Below are 15718 nucleotides of genomic sequence, written 5' to 3'. Positions count from 1 at the left end.
TTACCCAAACATCATTACTAGCCCAATTTTCTTTCTTTTTTTATGTGGCAGCATGAAAACAGACGCAAAAAAACAAGGCATAAATTACACGCCTACAGCGAATCCACTGCATTTGCTAAAAAGGTTCTGGTCTGGAAATTATGCCAACAATGTCCATTTCATTCAAACCAAAATCCCTTGAGAGCACATCAAATTGAATTTATGATAACCAAATGCATAGACTTTCCAGAATAATTTGCACTGTAGGCAGCATTAGGCCGTGAGTCCACCAAAGCGTTTTTTCCACGGGCCTGGCGTACGTTTTCAATTGTTTTCAATGGGAGCGCCGCGTTTTTTAAACGCGCTGAGCGTTTTTTTCACGCTGAAGCGCCGAGCGTTTTTTTACTGGTCGCCGAGAGTTGAAAAATGTTCAACTTTGGATAAAACGCAGCGCTCATCACTTTTTACCCAGCCGTCCAATCACGATGGAGGAGGGGCGGGACTAATACCACACCGACCAACTGTCACAACATTCTTTCTGTTCAACGACATCAACCAGCAGAGCTAACCCAACAAAATGGATGGAAAATACATTTTTGTAGTATGAAACAAATTATCTGCGAAATCAGTTACAAGTAAACTGTGCTGCGGATAGTGACAGTGATGAGCGCTGCGTTTTACCCAAAGTTTCAGCGTGAAAAAAAAAAAGCTTAGCGCCTCGTTAGGCTCATGGCGTTTAAAAACCGCGGCGCTCCCATTGAAACAAATTGAGGCGCGTGGAAAAATGCTTTGGTGGACACACGGCCTTAGGCCCCGTCCACACGGAGACGTTTAGCTGTATACGTATAAATCTTTTATCGTATTGGCGTTTCGTCCAGACGGATCCGGCGTTTTGGGACACTGAAACCGCTGTTTTTTGAAACAGGGTCCCAGGGTGGATTAATCTGAAAACGACACCCTTGCATTTTCGTGTGTACGGCCAATCCGTATATTTTGTGAAACGATGATGTCATCACCCCACTTGTCGACTAGTCAGACAGACACGTAACAGCAACAACTGCCGAACTGCTTGTATAATAAATAATAATAATATAATATAATGAGGCAGAAACTACTGAGCCTCTTGTATTCCTTTATTTATTATTTACTTGAATGTTTTTATTGATTTATTTAGGCCTATACTTTCTTTCGTATACTATGGTCTGTTGTCTAATTAAGACATTTCGCATTTTGTATGGGATGGGGATTTAAAGCAAAAATAATATTCGACGATCGATGGGAATTATTTGATTATTACATTTCTCTGTAGGTTATTGTAGGCCAAGTTGAAGCCATTAAAGAAATATATTTAGTTTAATATTTATGTTTAAATATGTTATTTTTTTTATTGAATCTATGTTGATTATGAAAAGTGAACCTTTTCATAATCAACATAGTGCATATGTGTGCATATGCGCAATATATCGGGAGAGCTAATTTTGACCACATTAAGTTTGGCTTTGTATAGAGCCTTTCTTTAAAGTGAATTTCGTTTTTGTATAAATTGTATCTTAATTTTAATAAATGTTTCATCAACTAGTTACCTGGATTTAATAAATAACTTGCATTGCTCGTGAGCTGGAGCTTGTCTCATAAATGAACCGAAACTCAGAAATATATAGAAAGCTTGAAATGGTAAGCGGAATTATGGCAGAATTACAGCGCCACATACTGGTCTGGGATGTATACTACATAGTTTTGAGTGGGTTTCAGTGGTTTTGTGTGTACGCAAATATTTGAGATGCCGCCGTGTTTACAGACTTTTTTTAGAACGAGGAAAAAAAAAACATCGGCTAGGGAAAGCTTCGTGTGGAAGTGGCCTTAGAATAGTCAACTGCTTATAGTCAACTATTACTGTTTTACGCCCCATTATGAATGTAATGAGTGGAGCCACTTTTTGCCCAATCAACATTCAGAGGTTTATGTTGGATTGCATAGCAACAAAATAGACTAAAAATGAAAGGAGCCCTGATAATTCAGTGAATAAGCTGTGCACACCTGCTCTTTTCAAAAGTGAGCTGCCTACAAAGACAACCTCACACTTAAAGGAGTACAGTAGTTCAATTTTCAAAAAACTTTTGCTGATAATTTACTCACCCCCATGTCATCCAAGATGTCCACTTCTTTCTTTCTTCAGTCGAAAAGAAATTAAGGTTTTTGATGAAATCATTCCAGGATTTTTCTCCATATAACAGACTTCAATGGGAACCAAACGGTTCAAGGTCCAAAAGACAGTTTCAGTGCAAACTGTTCAAAGGGCTTCAAACAATTCCAGACACTGTTCTGTGTGACTCTCCTATTCAAACTCGTTCATCAAAATGAACAAATCTTTTCCCCAAGTCAACTTGTTCATTTTGTTCGTTGAATGAAATAAATGACTGAAAAAGATTCGTTCATTTTGATAAACGAGTTTGAACAGGAGAGTCACGAACGTGCATTACAAACTCAAAACTTTGTTCTTTACTTATTAAATGAGTGATAGTTTCGCTTGATAAGACTCTTATTCATCGTCAGAAATCACTTAAAGCCCTTTGAACAGTTTGCACTGAAAGTGTCTTTTGGACCTTAAACCATTTGGTTCCCATTGAACTCCATTATATGGAGAAAAATCCTGGAATGTTTTCATCAAAAACCTTAATTTCTTTTCGACAGAAGAAAGAATGACATTGGCATCTTGGATGACATGGGGGTGAGTGAATTATTAGCAAGTTTTTTTTTTTTTTAAGTGAACTACTCCTTTAAATCTACAGCTCAAGAGTTGATTCCATAAGAAGTTTTAAACCCTACAATTGCATCAAACAATCCTCTACGAGTTTTGTGGCTAAAGGAATGACAGCTTGGTGCTAAAAATAAGTATTTCCCCTTAAAATGGTTTAAGCTTCTCGACACAGCGACTGTCTCAGCCGGAAAGCAAACATGCACGGTGAGCAAAAAGTAAAGCGTCAAGGAATAAAGGAAGATGTTTGATCTACACGACTAAGGGTAGTAGATTTGATGTGCGACTTTTGTAAAAGACAACAAATGATGTTTGCCTACTCGCAAGGAAAAGAATGGATCTGCACAATGATTAGGACTGAAGACAAGACTGGACAGTTAAGCTGGCAAACTCAGAAAGGCTGCCAGAGGAAGCGCTGAGGGTCGTGTGAGGAACGCAAAGCATTGAACAAGCAGGAAATAAGATAATTGGAGGAGCAGGAAATGATATTATTAATATGAAGGTGGAGTGTTCCTAGAAAACACTTCAGACCTATATAAACACCCATTGAATCCTATGCAGAGCTCTGAATCATCACATGACTGAAAAGGGAATGTTTTCAATGCTTCAATGCTCATTTTAAGAGGATTTTTCTCCTTAACAACTTAACCAGATGCAACCGAGCATCTTTCCTGATGGCAAACAGTGCACAAAGGTATCATTGTGATGGGACTGAATGATATTTTATACTAGCATATAATAGCAGTAGTGTGTGTGTGTGTTAAGGCCCATAGCAGAGACAGCAGTGTCCCAAAGAAAAGCACAGACACAGCAGAATGAGCACCAGGTCACACGCTGAGCTAAACAACAGAGCTGGGGGCTTTTCAATCCCCATTTACAGCCAGACAGCCATGCAAAGGGTGTATGCTGGAGAACCATCTGTGTTGGGTGCGTCAGAGAGATTGAGAGCTGGGGTAAGGAAAGGTGACGGGTGGTTTCAACATCATGCATCTTTCCGCTGTGGCAGGGAGACAAAGGGTGCCAGAGACCACATCTCTATACCTTTACTTTACCTTTTCTAGAGACCTTTCAAAGACCTGAAACTATTTTTCTCCCAAAATCATCTCAAGCCAAGAGGGCAGGATTGTTCAAACAATTATTCAAGGTCTTCAGGATTACTAACATTTTCCAGGCAAGTGTGGAGCTAAACGTTTGCTGGAGGTCCTACAGGAGTGGGATTGGACATCTCTTCAGCAATTAGGTACTGTAGAAACCTGCAACAGATCTATGGTTCTGGTGGCTGGGTTCAAAGTTCCTTCAAGCTGGACAAATTTGGTCAGGAGTGTCCAATTCTGCTCCTGGAGGGCCCAAATTAAACACATCTGAACCAGCAAATCAAGCTCTCCAGTAACGCTAGAAACTTCCAGGCAGCTCAGGACCAGAATGGGACACCCCTGATTTAGATGGCTGATCAGCCGTTAGAGCTGTTAGACCAGTATGGACAATCTGGTTGACGATCTAACTAAGCTTTGGCCATTTTTCTCCACAAAGAACACAGGAATTTCATCAGAAGGAACTCTGGTTTCATGGAGAGGTGAAGCCTACCTTGCTCTTCTTATTAAACAACCGGAAGGTTTTATTCCTGTTCTTGCCCAACAGCTCTAGGGGACCTTTAGGAGTGCTAAGGCTGCTCTCCGAGGAGGCCCGGTTGATGCCCTGACTGTAGTCCTCAAACTCCAGATCTCCTGGTCTCTCGAAGCCAGACTTATGTTGCTCTATAAGAACCACAGAGTCCTGAATAACACAGAGAAGGGTTAGGGTTTTCAGGAGGTTGACTGCTCTCTCAAAGTGTTTGGGGTGTCCAATCCCTATGTCCTGCTGAGTTTAGCTCCAACCTGCCCAATCACACTAGTAATCCTGAAGGCTTTGATTAGATAGTTCAGTTATGGCTAAACTCTGCAGGATTGTGGCCCTCCCGGGGAAGGATTGGACACCCTCGGTTTAATGAGAGAAGGATGTGAATCGACTCACGTTCCTCTCGTTGACATTCGTGCCGGCTCTGGAAATGCCCTCCAGACACTTCCCAATGATGGGCATGACTTGACGCTCCGTGTCTGCAAACTGGATGTAGCCCTGTGCCATCTTTTTGATTCGCCGTTCATCCATGTCCTGCAGATTCTGCGGAGAAAATAACATGCGTATAGATATCAGTATAAACTCTGCAAGACTCCTTGGGATCATTCCCATAGTAAGCTGACAGGAACAGACAAGTTAGGACTGAGGCGGGTGCTTCTTACATTGAAAATAAGGGGCATGTCCGTGAAGTAGAACTGATTCTGCTCTTTGTTGTACTTCTGAAGTTGCGCAGCATAGTCGTTTTTACACTCTTCTGCTATGTGTGTTCGCATATGTGCCTGCTGTTTGGCCTATGGTTAGATAAAGAAAAAAGCGAAATCAGACACCTGTACATAAAGAGGAACAAGGAAACAACAATAATGCATTTGGATATAATGGAAATGAGATGGCAGGATAGGAAGATGTGCATACAAAGGTGTGGCAACACCTGTGAAACCTTTTGGGGAAACGAATACCTTCTCCACGTCGGCTTTGGTAGCGTTGAGGTCTTGATCTGTTTTCTCTGCATTTTGAGTAGCCTTTTCTGCTTCTCTCCACTCCCTTTCAAATCGTTTTTTACTCTACCAACAAAAAAGAGAGAAAAAAAAAAAATCAAAACTATCCATGATGGTTACTACTTACACAATGCTCTTATTTGAAAATGTACCCATAAGTAAACATTGTGTCATCACCAAACCTATATCACTTTTTTCGTTCCTCTGACATTTTACTACTGGCAATTACACACAAATTAAACAAGGCATTTAGCATCACCAAATGCAAACCTGCTATGAGTACTCATGCATGCATATTTGAATATACATGTAAAAGTCCCTGTGAAGGGGCTTGAGTGCGGATTTATCAAAATATGCGTAAGCTACATATTTACACTGCCAGAATAGCTCTTTATTTCGTGTCGTTCACGTAGTGTGAGTAAGTGCGTGAATAAGTGATTCATCGTATCATCCTTTTATCGTGTAGGAGGTGGGAAGCTTCAGTTCAGATTCTAGAGATAATTTGATTGGACAGACAATATGGCGAGTTCCCAAAGTGCACTGTTGAATTTTGAATGCATATATCTCCTAAATGTGAATTTTGCCGTACGTTTGGAGCGCCCTCTCTTATTGATGATCTTTTATTGAAATAATTTTTGGTATTTTTGTAGCTTGACAGCATCTATCCCCACTCACTCTTATTTCATGGACAATATCAGCATTAATATTCTATCGAACATCTCCTTTTGTTTTCCAAAGAGGAAAGAAAATCACACTGGTTTGGAACAACGTGATTTCTACATGAAAGAAGGCGGAGCCTCAGTGCCACACCCACTTAGTACGTAATCACCACAAACCAATGGTGGCACGAAGGTGTTTACCAGCTGGAGTGAACTTTTCTGGAAAGTTTGATTTGGCAAGTCATTAACGAACTCCAAACAAACTTCGTTTTGGCCTGATTTTGTTCGAAATGACGTCACATCATGGCTGCGTTTCCCAAAAGCATTGTAAGCCTAAGTTGATCATAGAGACAATTTGTGGCAATAGTTTGCGATCAACTTACAATGCTTTTGGGAAACACACCCCTGTTCGTTCTTGGATTTCGTATACCCTTAACACTTAACACTTCAAACTTTCTATTTTACCTGCGTCAGTTTCGCTCTTGACACGCGAATTAACACAAAGTGGTCAAGCGCCAAACTAGACGCGGTAGACGCGAATTTGACGCGCTATTCGCGTCTGGTGTGAACGTAGCATAAGTTGATCGTAGAAACAATTTGTGGCAATCGTTTGCGATCAACTTACAATGCCTTTGGGAAACACACCCCTGTTCGTTCTTGGATTTCGTATACCCTTAACACTGCTTCCCCCCACTCCCCCTCGTGCGTAATGTGCACAAATGTTAGCATTAATAAAGTCTGAAATAGCTAAATTACACTGACTGCATATGGAAACTTATACTTGACTGTGTTTCTATTTACGTTCCTTACCCTTACCTGAACAAACACAATGGCCACATAAATGGTAAACAATCACTTTCAGTCCCCCTACAAAAGAGCTCTCTCCCCACAGTCAGCGCTTACGCCACAAAGAGACGTGACGAAAGCCTCTGACAGGGTGCAAGAGCCAATCAGATCTGGCTGCTCAATGATAAACTCAAAGACACAACGCCCACAGCAGGGTCTCAATCACAACCTGTCACAGAGAGAAACTTACATTGTCGAGCTGCTTGTAGGTGCCCTCCAGAGACTGTTGTGCTTTCTTGGCATCTGACAGATGCTGTTCATTATAGACAGAAGGAGAGAGGGAGAGAGAGAGAATGGTCATTGTGCTTTGGGCTTTTTGACATAACATCACATTTTTAGATTTTCTGAAGGAAAAATTTGAGTGCTGGCTTGTATGAAACTGAAAACCATGATTTATAAGATTAAAGTCTGCATGAAATAAAAAATCATCCCATCTATTTTTTTAAATGAATCATTCATAATAAGATCTAAAACATGCATCCATTTCTTTTCTTGACTTCAGAATTTGCAATGGTGAAAATTAAGCTTTTTAATGTTGTTTGTACATTCACCTAAAGGATTATTTGGAACACCATACTAATACTGTGTTTGACCCCCTTTCGCCTTCAGCGAAAGCATTCTTTAGAAATGTTGGCCCATATTGATAGGATAGCATCTTGCAGTTGATGGAGATTTGTGGGATGTATATCCAGGAGACGAAGCTCCCGTTCCACCACATCCCAAAGATGCTCTATTGGGTTGAGATCTGGTGACTGTGGCGGCCATTTTAGTACAGTGAACTCACTGTCATGTTCAAGAAACCAATTTGAAATGATTTGAGCTTTGTGACATGGTGCATTATCCTGCTGCGAGTAGCCATTAGAGGATGGGTACATGGTGGCCATAAAGGGATGGACATGGTCAGAGACAATGCCCAATTGGCACTAAGGGGCCTAAAGTGTGCCAAGAAAACATCCCCCACACCATTACACCACCACCACCAGCTGCACAGCGGTAACAAGGCATGATGATCCATGTTCTCATTCTGTTTACGCCAAATTCTGACTCTACCATCTGAATGTCTCAACAGAAATCGAGACTCATCAGACCAGGCAACATTTTTCCAGTCTTCAACGGTCCAATTTTGGTGAGCTCTTGCAAATTGTAGCCTCTTTTTCTTACTTGTAGTGGAGATGAGTGGTACCCGGTGGGATCTTCTGCTGTTGTAGCCCATCCGCCTCAAGGTTGAGCGTGTTGTGGCTTCACAAATGCTTTGCTGCATACCTCGGTTGTAACGAGTGGTTATTTCAGTCAAAGTTGCTCTTCTATCAGCTTGAATCAGTCGGCCCATTCTCCTCTGACCTCTAGCATCAACAAGGCATTTTCGCCCACAGGACTGCCACATACTGGATGTTTTTCCCTTTTCACACCATTCTTTGTAAACCCTAGAAATGGTTGTGCGTGAAAATCCCAGTAACTGAGCAGATTGTGAAATACTCAGACACCAACAACCATGCCATGCTGAAAATTGCTTAAATCAACTTTCTTTCCCATTCTGACATTCAGTTTGGAGTTCAGGAGATCGTCTTGACCAGGACCACACCCCTAAATGCATTGACGCAACTGCCATATGATTGGTTGGTTAGATAATGAGAAATTGAACAGGTGTTCCAAATAATCCTTTAGATGAGTGTATGTCTATGTGGTGTTTTTAATATTCTTTAAGATAAACCATGAGAAAATTCGTAAGTCAACACCATTGCTGAGTATTTTCTCCTTAAAACCGCAGTGAACCAAAAACAGCCTCAGAGTGGATCTCTGAGCTGGTGTGAGTGAGTGGAGGCAGGGTTAATTTCACATATTCATATTTCGCATATACTAAATGAGGCAAGAGAGTTACATTCAAGCTATTTTAAGGCAAGACAAACTTTTTTTCTAGGAATTTTTCTGACTTCAGGCCAGGGGGACTTTAAACATTTTAAACATCTCTCGAGTGAAGCTGAATCATTCAGTCTGCTTAAACCCCACCCCTTTCTTACTACTCAAATCAGATTCCATACAATCAACAGCTGATGAACCCTGATTTTTTCAGCCCATTATATCGTCTACCAGGCAAAAATATGATCGCTTAGGGGCCGGTTTTCCATTCAACTGTGCTACTTTTCCATTGTTTTTCAACGTAAACACACACTCGACGAACGTCTTTAACCGCTTCGCTCGCATCTTTTGCAGCGTCACACGGCATTCTAAAAATGCAGCACTCAAGTTTTTAAATAAATGTGTTTTTAACAGCAAAAACGCGTTCTGCGTGAACATATTTAAAGGATATTTACCTCACAAATCTGATGTATCATTCTTGTCTATATCAACAACATGTTGGGTTGAGTTAATAGTTTAGTCATTTGTTTATATGTCTGACTCTGAGTATGAGCAATGGTAATAGTGATTTGTGCCTTAGGAAGCACAAACAATAAAACAGTGTCCCATAAATTCCACGTGAAAAACAAGAGGAGACAGCTGAGGTTATATGGTGAGCATTAACTGTTGTTTATGAAGAGCAGTGTGGCACAAATCAAAAACTCCCCAATAGACTGTAATGTTTTCTTCACAAGTTCGCCTCTCTTTTTACCCACAATCCCCCTTTCTGTGTCCTTCCCAGCTCTCTGTCCCACAGCTTGCTTTATTTTAAGCATGTCCCAGTTTCTCCGACTGCCTCTCTCGCTCTCTCACCATCTTGCGCTCCTGTTTGAGATCCTGGAGGTACTTTGTGAGTTCGATGCAGATATTGATCATCATGTTCTCAGCGATCAGCTCCCTCTGGCCCGCATAGTCATTCATCTCATTCAGGATGTCCAGAAAGGCCTGGTGATTGGAGAACCTAAAAAAAAAAGTGATACGAATGATACAATGCAAGAGATCTCCATGGCCTTATTTTAGTGAACTCATGTTCATTCATTCCCCAACGAATCTTTAATTTCAGACTCATTTTTGGAAAAGACTCAAAAATCAAACCTCATTAGGGGTTGCAAACAAGTTTTACCCAATGCATACAAAATCTGTAATAATTTAATAGCCCACTTTCACAATCCAAATCAAACCCCAATGTTTTACTTGTAAATGCGCCACATATTGCAGAGGTTCAATGTGTTGCGAATGTTTATTCAAATAGTGCCTGATTTCCATGAGTGACTTCATTAGCTTAGCTTTCCAGAGGGAGCATACGTAACGTCATTTACACGTGTATGCGCTTGTTTGTTGAACTCGTGTGCTTTTGTTTGGCGTCGGCAACGGCCCCACAGGTCCTGCTGCTCAGTCACCGTAGCAACATCAGACATAGCTCAGCGTACCACAGTGAACTGATTATAGCGACTGGGGATTTGTCAGCTTTATTCTCTGATTGCACATTGTTCAGGTTGGATAGATCAATTGTCATCACAATTGTGAGGAAAATTAGTGCAAAATTACCTGCATTCCTGCTCTTCTTTGCTGCCTCGTTTAGGGCTGTATTTCTTGGTTAAATTCCTGGAAACCAGAGAAATTAAATCCACTGGATCAACAACATCATATTAATGTCATTTGCAAGTGCTCAAGTTTCAAATGGCTAAAGGTTGCATAACATGCCAAGCTGGAGATCGAAAACTGCAGAGGTCCTGTCGGAGCAGGTGACTGTGAAGCATTTGCATGGGACATTGTGTGCAGAACATTTGTCCTTTCCAACACACAGAGAATGGGGAATTCTCTTTACTCATTTTTCTTACACTAATCAGACAGAAAGGGAGTTTCCATGTCTATATCTGCTGTCTATATCAGTGGTTTTCAAACATTCAAACTGCAAAACGCCCAAAACAATCCCCTTGTGAGAATAATAAAAGTATATATGATATGATATATGATATGAGATCAAAAAGTTATAAAACTGAAGTCTTTAAACATATTATCAGTTTAAATATTCAATTATTTGTTTATATATTATATTATATTATGTGTGAGATTTGTTTTATTTTATCATTTTTTTATAGAATTTCTTGGTTCATTTATTAACTTCTGAATTAACTGCTTGTATGACTTAACTGCAAACATATGATTTAATATCCCTAAGTTACATCAAGGGTCAAATCAAGTAGAAATAGCATATTAAAGTTCCAGCTGCATGATGTAACCACTTTTTGTCTCTATTGATTTATCCAAAAATGCACTGAAAACAGTATTCATACATACAATGTCTTGACTAAACCTCTTCTATGGTATTTATTAAACTATGAATCAACATGCACCAATGCTAGTTATCCAAATGTATGTAATTAAACAATAATACATTACTTGTAACAATTACTTCAATGAGCTCATTGTTTCTGCCTAAAATGTATACATGTATACATGAGCCAACTGCGTGATTAGTATTATGTATATTTTTTAAATATATAATTTACAGTATACGATATATATATACGTATATATATATATATATATATATATAAACAGATCACTCTAAATTGTAATGTTGACAATTAGACTGCTTTAAAACAATATATATTGTGAAAAGTGCTATACAAATAAATGTGACTTGAACATGTAAATTTACTTGGGGTTAAAATGTCAGGATGATTCTACTGTTTGATATCATAATTATTATAATTTAAAAAAGCCTCATTAAAAGGAAAAGCTTATGAAATAATTAAAGAGTAACTAAACACTAAACCAACTTTTTTTAGTTAATGATCTGTAAGAATGGATCTTTATTAATACCAGTCATTGATTCGAGTAACTTATTTGACATTTGTTTATAAAGTGTTTTATTTCTACAATATATGGTGTAAAAACGTCTTAGTGCTGCCCTCTTCAGGTTGAACGGTGGCTACTGCAGTTGAATTTTCCTATTGGATGTTCCGCATTTCGTGACGTACGCAGGTTTCAGCTCACCACATGAGCTACGCCCTTGGCAATATAAAAACCATCTTGTGTCGTCAAAACCACTGTAGCGAGTCAGGAGTTGGAATTGTGAGTATTGAAAACGATCAGGATAGAGTGTTTTAGCATCTACTGTATTTCGTCTCCTCTATCTCCGCTGGGGTCCGCCCACTTTTTCAGCATTTTCAAATATTGCCAGTGGGTGGAGTCAGGCTCTGACCAGGGGTTTAGTTACCCTTTAAGCATAATCTTTCTTTATTATAGTTTTTTGGATTTAAAAAAAACTGCTTAAAATCATGTGGTACGATAGACAAAGTAAAGTGATGTGTGACCATGTGTCAAGATCAATAAAATACGCACTTTTTTTATTGGGAAAGTTATTTCAGGTTGTAGACTGTCATGTGGTGCAACTCGCTAAAAAAACAATTATTCTTTATGAATTAATGTTGTTACTTGGGCTCAATCCCAATTCACCCCTTGGCCCTACCCCTACATTTTGCGCGTTCACGTCTAGGGGTGACTCACGTCTAGAGTGTCCCGATTCTTGTTGAGATCGAGGGGAAGGGCGAAGGGGTAGGGCTACATAGTCCTCGAAACGCAGATTTTTCAGAGGCACACTCCAAACGGAGGGCTACGAGAAAGTTCACGGAATGCATCGCAAAACACCAGCGAGATAGATCGCAAACGGTTAAACATTTAAATTTAGCGCCAGATGATTCCACCACGCACTTTATTTACACTTTTAATAACACTTTAGTAATTTAAATTAAGAAATGGTATAATAAATTACTTTTACGATCAGAAAAGACATACATTTCGAGGAAGGAATGTTATAATCATCATGTTTCCTCAAAGTTAAGAGCCAGTGTCAGTCGCTGTCATGGAGAAATCCTGTAAAAACTCTGTAACAGCAGAGCCATCGCCGACGACTGATGACGTATCGGGTTCATGAAGGGTTGTTCCATTTTGTTGGGGAATATTTCAACCCCTTAGCCCTTGTAACTCCGTTTTAAGGGCCATGGGGTACACTCGAAAACAAGGGGTAGGGCCAAGGGGTGAGTTGGGATTGAACCTTAGAAATGTACTTTTACTTTAACCTCTTAACTGTCACCCCCCCTTTTTTGAATAGACATGAAAATGCACATTTCGAACTTAAATGGTTGTAATTCAAGAATGCTTTGGAATATAGACATATGATTGGTCTTGTTTTAAAGAAGACATTTGGCAGATTTTTGTAGAAGTGAAATAAATTAAGAAAGTGAAACAGAAAAAAAGTTATAGAAGTTTGAGTTTATGGAAATGTACAATGTAAAAATATTAATCATTCATATTTTACATAAAATATATATTTTCAAAACCTGGGCTACTCTAAAATGGCAGAAAGATCAAAGCCAAAAATCTGAACAAGTTGTGTTTCAAATTTTAGGTTGATATCTCAAAAAATGAGCTTTCAATAAGATTTTGTTTGAGCGCAGTACCAAACTTTTTCACTAGGGCACAATCAGACTCCATTACTGCCCATATAAGGGCGCCTCCATTTCCATTCGTGTTTTGAGTGATATGAACCATTATTTTCACAATTTTCATACAATTTCTGAAGTAGAGATCCTATTCAGAAGTAGTTTGGGAAGTTTGGCAGATTTTGATATGAATTGAACCTCTAAGAAACACATACAAAGAACACGCATGTAAGTCATAGCTAGCTGCCACGTCACAAATGGTGAATTTATTATTTTTTTCTTGATATTTCAAACTTTTCAGACCTTTTTTTCCCAACATAATTAAATGGATTCTGTCTTTTGAACTTTTGGCATGAAAACAAACTGAGGTATCTACCATTTTTTCATGATTTTTCATGTTTACTGCTATTTTAAAATAAAGGTCTGAACACACCTTATGAGTATGAAAATATTCTTGTTTTATATTGATAAATTATGGCTCCTCTGTAATATATTTTGAGAATCAGTCACCAAATATGGAAACTAGAGATTGTAAGCTTTCAAATGATATATAGTTTGTCAATATTATTTAAGGTATTTACTAAGATATTATTGTTTTAAAAATATAGTGGCAAACGTCCCACCTGTGGGACGGTGACAGTGGTGGTGGTCACACCACATGATTACAGTCCTTAAATTTGTATTTTTATTTGAAAATGTTTTTCGAAGTCATTAAAAAAAGCCAGTATAAATGCAAATTATAAATCTTTAAAGGAGTTTTCATTTTCTTTAAAGACATTGGCCACTTAGTCTTGCGATTTGTCACGGTCAGTGAGGACAGAACGTAGCCTAGAAACAACACGGTTTCAGTTTCGATTGACCAAGCACAATTGGGTAATCCCAGAGAGCTGGACTACAAACTGAAAGCAATGAAATGAGTAAAATAAGGAAGGCCATCGTGATCAAAACCAGGGGGCATTTGGTTCCCTCCTTTGCATACGAGAAGCCGAGACAGAAGCCGATGTTAAGCTTTCCACACTTTCACTCTATCCCCCCACATCCCCTCAGTCATATGCTCGTCTGCTCCCACTTCCCCTCTTCTCTCAGAGCGGGAGGAAGGGAGGAGAGAAAGAGGCAAGCGTGAAGATCTTTGAACAGTCTGGCAGAGATCAAGAAAGTGTCGAGGCATAGCCATGAATAAGAAGGGGAGCAGGCGCGGATATGCTTATCCTCTGGGCCGAGGCCAACGCTACAGCTCACAGGTGCCAACAAGTTCAGTTCTGCCCTGTTCAGTCATGGGGCCCGAATATTTCACAATCAGCCCCAACTCTGGATAAACATTCACAAGCATGCATAGACATGTACACAATCAAACAGCCCAACAGGATATACCGTAGGCCTGTATAGTAAGATCTCTTACCGTAGTTGCTTGGCATAATTCTGTTCAATCTCTGTTCGCTCCTTCACAAACTTCACGTATTTATCCACCAAGTCCAAGCCAGATTGTGTGTGCTTATCAAGGATGTCATATTGGTCCTGTAATACAAAATCGAGACCAGGCTCTTAAAGTCCCTGTAAAGGCAATTCTACAAAAAAGTTCTAAACACATTATAAATGTTACATATGTATTGCTAAAACATATTACAAAGTCTGTGAACTGTGAAGTACTGAAATGTGGAATTAGACCGTTAACCAGTTTTTCACCATTGCAATTTTACGGATTAATTGGGCGGGGCTAAAACAGGGCTCGATGACGCACTGGAACCCATGAGCTGCTGGACACCCCCCTATTTGATGACACACAGAGTCTGATCTCCCCCTCTCCACACACACTCCCCGAACACATTCGCATTCACCTCTCAATCGCGAGTGACTGTCAGTACTATTAGTTACTACAGCTGAGCCTACAGTTTTCTAGCTAGCTATGCCTTCGACATGGACATGCATGGACTACTACCTGGATGCGATCATGTACAAAACAGATCGGTATCTTCATTTAAATTCCCTTAAAAACGATCACATCAACAACACCCGCCTCTGTAGTGATCGTTTTACACTGGATCGTTTTATAAACTTTCCTCAGAGACAACTTGGATTCACTAATAATTAGGGTTGGGTATCATTTGAATTTGAACGATTCTGATTCCGATTCCTTGTTTCGATTCCGGTTCCTAACGATTCTCGATTTCGATTCTTTTAAGAGGCAGGGTCAAAAAAAGTTTAGCTAACCTTGCTAACCAACGGTCTTTCTGAAGGAAATACTCCTTCGGTCACAAATACTTGTCACAAATTTTGCATTTTGCCGAGATTTCGTTAATTTTTAGAAAAGTGAAGCCACCCCAGACAGCAAACTGACATTGAATCAACGTGGAAACGACGTCTCTAATGACATTGAAACAACGTTGATTTTGCTTATCGAATTAACGTTGAACCAACGTCAGACGCGGCATTCTTCAAAGCTAAATGAAAATCGAAAATTGGTTTGCTTTCATAACGTTGAAACAACGCGTTGATTTCAAGTTGATTTTCCGTTAGTTTTGAAAG

At 39.5% G+C, this 15718-nt stretch overlaps 2 protein-coding genes across 5 annotated transcripts in view; one reads left to right on the top strand and one right to left on the bottom strand.

The window, feature by feature from the left end:
* p2ry11 (purinergic receptor P2Y11) overlaps positions 1 to 15718 on the top strand; it is a 106073-nt gene that overhangs the window by 38219 nt on the left and 52136 nt on the right. The gene's annotated exons all lie outside the window — the stretch shown is intronic.
* Positions 1 to 15718, bottom strand: part of trip10a (thyroid hormone receptor interactor 10a) — a 41018-nt gene that overhangs the window by 10104 nt on the left and 15196 nt on the right. For all 4 annotated transcript variants that reach the window (XM_039685983.2, XM_039685984.2, XM_039685986.2 and 1 more), the window contains exons 2-9: positions 14595 to 14710; positions 10293 to 10349; positions 9558 to 9705; positions 7039 to 7101; positions 5305 to 5409; positions 5011 to 5139; positions 4745 to 4891; positions 4319 to 4507 (exon numbers count right to left, since the gene is read on the bottom strand). In XM_039685983.2, coding sequence (XP_039541917.1) covers positions 4319 to 4507; positions 4745 to 4891; positions 5011 to 5139; positions 5305 to 5409; positions 7039 to 7101; positions 9558 to 9705; positions 10293 to 10349; positions 14595 to 14710 — 954 coding nt within the window. The remainder of the gene's footprint in view (positions 1 to 4318; positions 4508 to 4744; positions 4892 to 5010; positions 5140 to 5304; positions 5410 to 7038; positions 7102 to 9557; positions 9706 to 10292; positions 10350 to 14594; positions 14711 to 15718) is intronic.

This window comes from Pimephales promelas, chromosome 3, assembly GCF_988280905.1.
Source record: "Pimephales promelas chromosome 3, fPimPro1.hap1.1, whole genome shotgun sequence".
Taxonomy (NCBI): domain Eukaryota; kingdom Metazoa; phylum Chordata; class Actinopteri; order Cypriniformes; family Leuciscidae; genus Pimephales; species Pimephales promelas.
The sequence above is the reverse complement of the archived record's forward strand: the minus strand, read 5'-3'. Positions and strand labels throughout refer to the sequence as shown.